Source organism: Kryptolebias marmoratus, linkage group LG22, assembly GCF_001649575.2.
Source record: "Kryptolebias marmoratus isolate JLee-2015 linkage group LG22, ASM164957v2, whole genome shotgun sequence".
Classification (NCBI taxonomy): Eukaryota; Metazoa; Chordata; class Actinopteri; order Cyprinodontiformes; family Rivulidae; genus Kryptolebias; species Kryptolebias marmoratus.
This window is the reverse complement of record NC_051451.1, coordinates 28,139,154-28,147,872: the sequence shown is the minus strand read 5'-3', so window position 1 is coordinate 28,147,872 and position 8,719 is coordinate 28,139,154. Positions and strand designations below refer to the sequence as shown.

Here is an 8,719-nt window from a genome sequence, read left to right as displayed (position 1 = left end):
GATCATGTGAGTTCTCTCGCTGTGGCGACCCCTGAAGAAAGAGGCAACAAAAACAGGAAATATATTTATCTTTATTTATGGGTCAAACATGTTTTTTTAACTCCACAGGTGTGTCGTCTCAGGTGTTTGTTAATAAAGTTGACTAAATGACAGAATCTAAATAAACGCTCCAAAGAGCGGATCTGAGAGGAAAACAACTTTCTGCTCCATGATGGAGGCAGCTGGGAGGCCCGCCTCCTGAGGAGTTCAGGTTAGCAGCCTGTAGATGTCAGTAAAACACCGAGCAGAACCCTGACTGCAGAACACACAGCAGAACCCTGACTGCAGAACACTGAGCAGAACCCTGGCTGCAGAACACTGAGCAGAACCCTGGCTGCAGAACACACAGCAGAACCTGGTTCTGGAGCTCAGCAGTCACAGAACCATCGGCTCAGTCAGAATATTTGTTCTAATAAAAAAGTGTAAATGATTTCAGGTTCTCTTGTTTTCTCACATAAACCAACATTAATGAGAATAATGATCTTTAACTGTTAATATTAAAATAAAACCTGTTTTTCTTCATCATGTTTGTAAATAAAACAGTTTTTATTTCTGATTATTTAAAGCAAAGTGCTGAAATGAGCTCATGGTTTAAATTTTTAACGCTAATAAACAAAAATGCTTAAAGAGCTTCATTTATCTTTAAATACAGCTGGTTTTATAATTACTGCTTTTTATTTCTGCATGAATTAATAAATCTATAATCAATTATCTGACTGTGAATAAAATACAAACTATGATCCTACAGAGTTTATTTACTTTTTACTTTATTTTAAAATAAGTTGTTTTTTTTAAGATATAAGCTTTCTGCCTGACATGAATATTATTACAGTTAATATTATTAATATAAATAGTTATCCTGTACATCATCTGTGGTCTCAGCTTCTCACCGTAAACAAAGAAAAGATTTGACTAAAATGGATTTAGAAATAAAAACACTTCAATCAGGGAACCCTTAAATGTTAATTAAAACAGTTAATAATGTATTTATTATTTAAGCTGCTGACAGGTAATAAACCAGTAATAAGACTGCTTTAAATAAAAACAACAACACTGACTCTGTTTCTGATCATCTTCATCACTGGTTGTTTTTATTTAATTTTAAATATTTTAATACTCTCTGTAAAAAGGGATATAAATGTAATTAGTTAAAGCTGAACAATAAGGATAAAAACGTTAAAAATAAAAGTCAAACAGCTGCTGAAACGCTTCTTCATGAGTTATAAAGGTTTAATAAAAATGAATAAATCCTTTCTCAGGGTGGATCTGTTGGGAAGTGGCGCAAAGATGAAGGTTTTATTTTAAAAATGTCAACTTTTAGAGTTTTCTGCAGCTTCCGGTTTGGTTCTCTGTGAGTCTGTGGGCCCCGCGGCGCGAGGCGCGCGGCGGCTCCAGGTTCCGGAACACCTGGACGTGTTTGTCTCTATCCGGGGGACATCATGTCTCCTCGGCCCGGAGAGAAGACCGTTTATAAGGAGAGGAAACAAAAGGGAGATTTTTACCTCAAACATCCAGCAGGAAAAGAAGAGGAACTGAAATGGGTCCAACTGGGCCGACACGTGCTCGTCCGCGCGCGCTGCTTCACGGAGCCAGGCTCCACGGAGGCGGCGCTGGTGTTTAATTGATGTTTGTACAGATTTAAAAATATTAAAGCACCAATAAGAGACGCGCGCGTGCGTCTCCCTCCTCTCATTTAAAGGCCCTCGAACCCAAACCGGCAGCTCCCGCGGTTCGGATGAATGAGTTAAATGTCCTGCAGATATGTGCGCGTGAATGCGTGTGTGTGCGCGCGCAGGGGGAGTCCGCCTCTCTCTCCTGCACTACTTTTTTTTGACGCACTTTTTAAGCGTCTTTGCTCGTGCAGCTCCGGGCGCGCAGCAGCGGCAGCAGCAGCGGCAGAAGCAGCAGCAGCGGCAGCAGCGGCGGCCAATCAACATGCCCTCCCTGCCTTCAGAGGAAGCCACCGCGCTAATTAGGCTCGTGAACTAACAAACCTGCCTGCACGAGCCCGCTGGAAGAAGCACGATCACATCCATGGATTAGTCCGGGAGATTTCTTCCTCCACAACTTCTTTCTGCGCACAAACTTTGCGCCTTTTTCCTGGGAGTAATTTTCCTTGCAGCAGAGGAGAACTTCAGCCTAAACTGGGGAACCTGGACCTCCAGACCATGTTCCAGCCCGCACCCAAGAGGTGTTTCACGATCGAGTCTTTAGTGGCCAAAGATAACCCTCCGGCCGCCGCGGCGTCCCGGTCCGAGGAGCCCATCCGGCCCGCGGCGCTCAGCTATGCCAACCCGGGCCAGATGAACCCGTTCCTGAACGGCTTCCACTCCGGCGGCCGGGGGGTCTACTCCTCCAACCCGGACCTGGTGTTCGCGCACCCGCTCTCGTCGTCGCACAGTCCGCACGCGCTGTTCGCCAGCCAGCAGCGGGACCCGTCCACCTTCTACCCCTGGCTGCTCCACAGGTACCGGTACCTGGGCCACAGGTTCCAAGGTGGGTTCGGGTTTTGGCTTCTTTTCGTTCTGCTTTGGGCTCGGTTCGAGCGGTCCGGGTGGCGTCCTTTTATCCCCCCTCCCCCCTCAACCTAAAAGAAAATAAAAATAAATTTACAAAAATTAAAACAATCAAGTTTATAATTTTATTCTTTTTTTCGTTTTAGAAAAAATCAAACTGATTCAGTTTAAATAAGAAACAAAAAGTTTGTTTTTATTTGAGAATTAAATTCTTTTTTTAATTATATTTAAAGTCAGATTTTAAATTAGTTTGACTATTTTCTTATTTTTCAGACATTTTGTTTTAAATTTTAAATTTGTTTTTAAACTTGTAATAATATTATTTTCTCTGATAATTTTAATTCTGATATGTGTTGAGTTTTAGCTGCTTTCAGATGAAGAATCTTTTAGTTTAATTAAACTAAATTATATATTTTTTGTCTGATAAAATAATTTAATTTAATGATAAAATAAAATAAAATAACCTGATTTTAAAGGACAAATGCTGAGCAGCTTTTTGTTTTAATTAGTTCAATAGAATTAATTTAACTGATTATTCCTCCTCTTTATTTAAACAGTTTCTTGTTTCCTTTTTTATAAAAACACTAAAAGGTTTTATTTTTTCGTTTTTCCAGGCAACGAAACGAGTCCAGAGAGCTTTCTTTTGCACAACGCGCTGGCCAGAAAGCCCAAAAGAATCCGGACGGCTTTCTCTCCGTCGCAGCTCCTGCGGCTCGAGCACGCCTTCGAGAAGAACCACTACGTGGTGGGAGCGGAGAGGAAGCAGCTCGCGCACAGCCTTAGCCTCACAGAAACTCAGGTAAGACCGGAAGTGGCTGAAAATGAGGAATTTATTGTGGCGCGTAAAATCCGAGCTTTTTACGCGCAGATATTTGGAGCTAACAGAGTCCGTGCGCGTTGGACAAATTACAGAGGTGGTGTGTGTGTGTGTGTGCGCGCGCGCGCGCGCGTGTGTGTGGGGGGGTGTCATTGTTTGGGCCTTATAACCTCATTTCAGGAGGGCTTGAATTACTTTGTTTTGGGTGGGGGTGCTTTTCAAAACGGAGGCCAAATTAACCAGTTAACCATTTTATGGGGACGGGGTGATACAAAGAGCGATGCGGGTTCAGTGAACCCCCACCCCTCCCGTTGGAGCCCATCGGCCGCTGTCTCCTTTTTTCCGTCTCCTTTCTGGAGAAGCTGAGGGGAGAAATGAACCGTCACCTTCTCCAATTAGTCCACTGAAGGCTTATTAAACGCACCTCAGTTGCCATTTAGGAGCTCAAAGGGAGGAGGGGGGAGGAGGGGTGACAAAGCAAGGAACGAGTGATTAATCGATTTAGATGTTAATTCCCCCTCAGAGGTATTGATTATTGACAAATCCACTCTGGCAGAGTGTGTTCACATCCTGCTCACTTGTTCAAATAAATGTTTTGACGCGTTTTTAAACCGTTTTCTGTGAAAATCTGACTTCAGTTTTCAGGCTGACAGCTGGAGCTGAGGCGGCTTGAATTAAATAACAGAAAGATAATAAAAATCCTGGGATTCTAATTTAATTTCTCCTGTTTGAATTTATATTTAAGCTGTTAGTTTGTGGCTCGGTTTGGCTCTGTTTGGGTCGGCTTGGGTCGGTTTTACGCGCGGACGGGTCACCTCCGAGCCGCTCCTGACTCTGTTCTGCTCCGCTGCAGGTAAAAGTCTGGTTCCAGAACCGGAGGACGAAGTTCAAGCGGCAGAAGCTGGAGGAGGAAGGTTCCGAGTCGCAGCAGAAGAAGAAAGGATCGCATCACATAAACCGGTGGAGACTCGCGACCAAACAGGCGAGTCCGGAGGAGATCGACGTCACCTCGGACGATTAAAAGACTCGAAGCTGGACTTTTTACTGAAGGAGGACAAGGACGGATGGAGGAGACACTGAGGGTCGGACAGAGCCGGCCGCGCGCTCCGAACCGAGCCAGGACCGCCCGGACCGCCGGACCGACAGCAGATCTCATTTTATTTTTTCTCCAAATCATGTTTTGCACTTCCCCTCTTTTTTAAACGAGATACCAAAACACCTGCTTTTTTCTCTTTTTTCAACTTGAACTGCATGTCCTAATTTTTTTCTTGATAGTGAATTTAATTTGACAAGAAGAGAAAAAAAATCAAACATTTTTGATTTTATCGATTTTCAGACTGAGAGATGTTTTTTTTTTTTTTACAAAGTGTGCAGTCATGATTCTTCTCGTGTAAAAGTGATTGTGAAACATATGAAGTAGGTGCTGCGTTTTAGTGGGTTTTATTTTTCGATTTTTAAGAAAACAACAGAAAAAAAACAAACCTGGGGGGAAATCAGGTGAATCAGATCCTAAAAGGCATCAGGACATTCTTTCAAACCCAAAGCTTTACCTTCCTGTGTGGCTCCAAATGTCAGGATTTATTCAGCTCCACACAAATCATGAAGAAAAATAAAAAAAAACGTCAGAAAGCAGAAAATCAGACTTCAGGCACTGAACGGATTCCATGTACAGAAGAGCCTCTTTTACAGACTGTAAATAATCTTTGTGTTCGTGTTCAGTTTGCTACGATTTTAACACAAAGAATACTTCCAAGAAGTATCTGTAATTGTCAATATTTTGTCAATAAAGTTTTATCAATATGTCGCGCGCAGTCTTAGTGCGGCTCCTTGGTTCCGGGCGCAGAAACTTTGGATTCTCGCGAATTTTTTGCGCATTTTGCTCCTGAATTTTTGCTGCAGAGGCCCCTGAACGCGGGGCCCCTCTGTGGAAGTGCAAATCAGTTTGGGGCCAATTGTCATGCGGGTAATATGAGGAGGGGGGTGCAGTGGTCCACTTTAATCTCTTAATCCACAGATCCGAGGAGGAGGGGGGGTTTGGACATAATTTAGTCCAATCTGACTCCCCTCGTGACGCGATCAGGAGCCGCGCGCAGAAAAATGGCAGCTTTGTTTCCAAAAACAGGCTTCGGACTGAGCTGAGCATCTTTACGGGATTTTATTTACAAATAGATCTAAAAATAATAACAAGAATAAACCGGAAACCTTTTATTTTGAAGTGCAGCAGAAACTCGGAGGTTTGTTTTGGTTTTCTTTTCTGATTCGGATCCACAAAAGAGATAAAACAGGAATAAAAATCTGGAGAGAACACCAAAAGCTTTTTATTTTTTTTATTTTTTTAAAGGAAAGAGAGAAAAAAGCTTTATTACAAACCGAGCTTTGAGAGAGGGGGAGGATTAGAGGCCTGAAAGGGTCCCACAATAGTTAGAAGAAAAGGTTTCATGCTAATGAGGTTAATGCCCTTTGTATCTCCGGACTCCACAACTTCATTACTCCTATCACACACACACACACACACACACACACAGCTCTGCCTGGAAAGAAGTATTTGATAGCAGTCCTGTTCAAACTAGATAATTATATCTTTTCAAGTTGGAATTAAGATAAAAAAAGTGCATTGGAGGCGGTGAGCCTTGATCCGCTGCAAACAAATTCACCCCCCTCTTCCCCTCCTCCCCCCGAACCCCAGCACCAGTTTGGACCCATGAGACACGAGATCTTATTAAAGCCAAAAAAATTCAGCATTTCATTTGTAAATTCTCTCCTTTATTTGCTCTGTTTAAAAAATTAAAAGCTTAAATCTTCTTCAACGCGGAGAGGCTGAGGGGTTTAAAATAAGAAAAAAGAAATAAAATCTGAAGCAAATCTGATATTTTTAAATTTAAATAAAGCTGAAAATTAACTTTAAGATAAAATTAATTTATTTTAAAATGTAAAATAAAGTAAATCTGATTAAAACGCGGAACAGCAGCTTTTTCTGCGTGAACTCGATGTTTCATTTTTATTTATTCAGAGTTCAGGTTGTAACATTTAAAATGTTTAATCCTGAAAACAAATTACATTTTATTATTCTAATCTTTAATCTGAAAATTTAAAGTAGAAGAATAACATTAAAAACAGCAGCTTGAAGAAAACATTTTTTTTTCTTTGCGTAAATCCGATTTTTTTTTCTTTTCTTTATTTTTTGGAGTTCAGTTTTTTGAAATAAAATTTTATTTTTATTTTAAAATTCTAAAATAAAATTTAAATGTTGTAAAGCCTTCTGTAAACAGAACCTGACGGATTATTCTGGGATGGCCGAAGTCACGTCATAAAAACCTGGTTTCGGGTTGGGATGAAGCGCGCGCATCAGAACCTTCTCCACGCGCTCGTGGTGCGTTCAGGGCCAGACCTCCGCTGACCCCCTAATCCGGGACCCCCTCCCCCACAGACCCCCCATCTCCCCCGCATCTACTGGATCATTTAAATATTAATAAAAACAAAAATCCTCCTTTAACTTTCAGGAGATCCGCGCGCGTCAGCAGCGCGCGCGTTGGGAGCCATTTTGACGCGGCTGCGTTAAAGATTCAGAGTCCTAACAGTTGACCTCTGACCCCAAACCTTTAATCTGCAGGATCCTCTGATCCTCGTGCCTATTAGGTCCTAATTAGACACGACGATCCGCAGCTCTGAGTCAATAATTGATGGAGCCCAAAGCTCCTCGGAGCGGCTCGGGACCGAGCCCGAACTCCCGTCCTGAGCGCGTGACAGGCACCTGCGGGCCGCCGGGCCGCACCTGATCCGCTCGTGTCCCCTGAAATGGATCCGTGAAAGGAGAGCCTCCTCGGGCCTGACAGAAGGCGCGCGCAGCTCTAATCATCACTCCTCAAACAGCTTACATAATAAGAAATTAATCAGCCAGGATTTAGTTTCTGTCTTTATTATTAACAAAGAAGGAGGAGCTGCGCGTGTTTACCTGAACGCAACTGCGCATGCGCCAAAATGACTCGTTTACGGTGTTTTTAAAACTAAAGATTTCATTGATTTGATCAAAGTCCAGTTTTAGGTTTTAATCATGATGCGTTCAATGACCTGAACACAAACTGCAGGTTTGAATTTTAGTGTTTCCAAAGTTGGGGTCCGGACCCTAATTTGGGTCATAAAATGACAGGATATGGTCCTGAAACCAAACTAAATGTTTACTGGCAGCAGTCATTAATTTATTTAAAATATTTCAGTAATTGTTTTGTTTTTTTGTCTCATTAGAGAAACTTTTAGTCTCTGTCAGTTTTTTTTATTTTTAAACCTAAAAACGGAACAAAATGATCAGTTTTCTGTTTTTTATTTTTTAATTCAAAGTTCAGTTTAGATATTTCAGCATGTGGCGTTTAAAGGCAGCGTGATGCGTTCACCGACACTAAAAGAAACTGAACTACCGGGTTTTAAACGGTTTCCAAAGCTGCGGTTCGGGGCCCCACTTTGGGTCACAAAACAACATATAGAGTCCAGAAATAAATTAATATATAAATGATTTAATTTTGCTGTATTTTAAGCATAAAATATAAAAGAGAGTCATTTAAAAGTACTTTAATATTTATTCCAGCTGTTTGTGCCTCAGTTTGTTTTTGGCTGATTAATAACCATCAGTTTTTATTCTGTGGATCATGAGCTGAAAAGTTTAGAAATTAATGTTTTAAAAACATAAAATATTAATAATAATTAGTATAATTCTTAATTAGAGCAGAGACTAAAATGTGACGGTTTAAAGGGACAGTTCAGACGTTTTTGTGTCCTGAGAGGAGCTTACGAAGAGTTAATATCTTACCTGTCGTGGAGTTTAATTCGGCTGTGACTGACGAGCTAACGGCTAGTCTGAACGCAGCGGAGGTCACAGCCTTCCTGTGAGTTCACGCTGTGTTCAGACTAGCCGTTAGCCCGTCGGCTTAAATCGTTCTAAAGTTTTTCTCCACACTTTTAAAACGGGCGACGATGTTGCTGCTTGTGTTTGTTAGCAAAATATCAGATTTTACCGCCGAGGCACTTTTAGCTCAAATAAGGAAAGAATCGGCTCGGTGAGCTGGAGCCTGACGGGGTAGTAGCTGAGAGTCGTCCCCAGCAGGGAGAGAAGGAGCTGAAATGTTCTCTGTTTCGGCTGATGTCAGTCCGACCTTCGGCTGATGTCAGTCCGACCTTCGGCTGATGTTCGTTTCCCTTCCTGAACTTTGGTTTAATATTCCTCCAGATTCTCGGCGTTTGTTTCCTATAATGACTCTGAGGAACAATTTGGACAATTTGCTGCAGTTTGATTTGCATGTAAGTGTTCGGAGCTGCGAGGAGGGCGCCCCCCCCCTCACCCCCCCACGGCTCCCCT

The 8,719-nt window shown here is 42.1% G+C and overlaps 1 protein-coding gene across 2 annotated transcripts; it reads left to right on the top strand.

Annotated features, from left to right (window-relative positions):
* Positions 1-1,893: 1,893 nt before the first annotated feature.
* Positions 1,894-5,176, top strand: emx2 (empty spiracles homeobox 2). Of its 2 annotated transcripts, XM_017441060.3 has the most exons (3): positions 1,894-2,535; positions 3,170-3,354; positions 4,226-5,176. In XM_017441060.3, exons 1-3 carry the CDS (start codon positions 2,208-2,210, stop codon positions 4,391-4,393), a joined length of 681 nt encoding a protein of 226 aa, XP_017296549.1. In that variant the 5' UTR covers positions 1,894-2,207; the 3' UTR covers positions 4,394-5,176. The 2 variants fall into 2 exon arrangements, with proteins under 2 accessions (XP_017296549.1, XP_024858558.1); XM_025002790.2 differs by lacking the exon at positions 3,170-3,354.
* Positions 5,177-8,719: the final 3,543 nt, after the last annotated feature.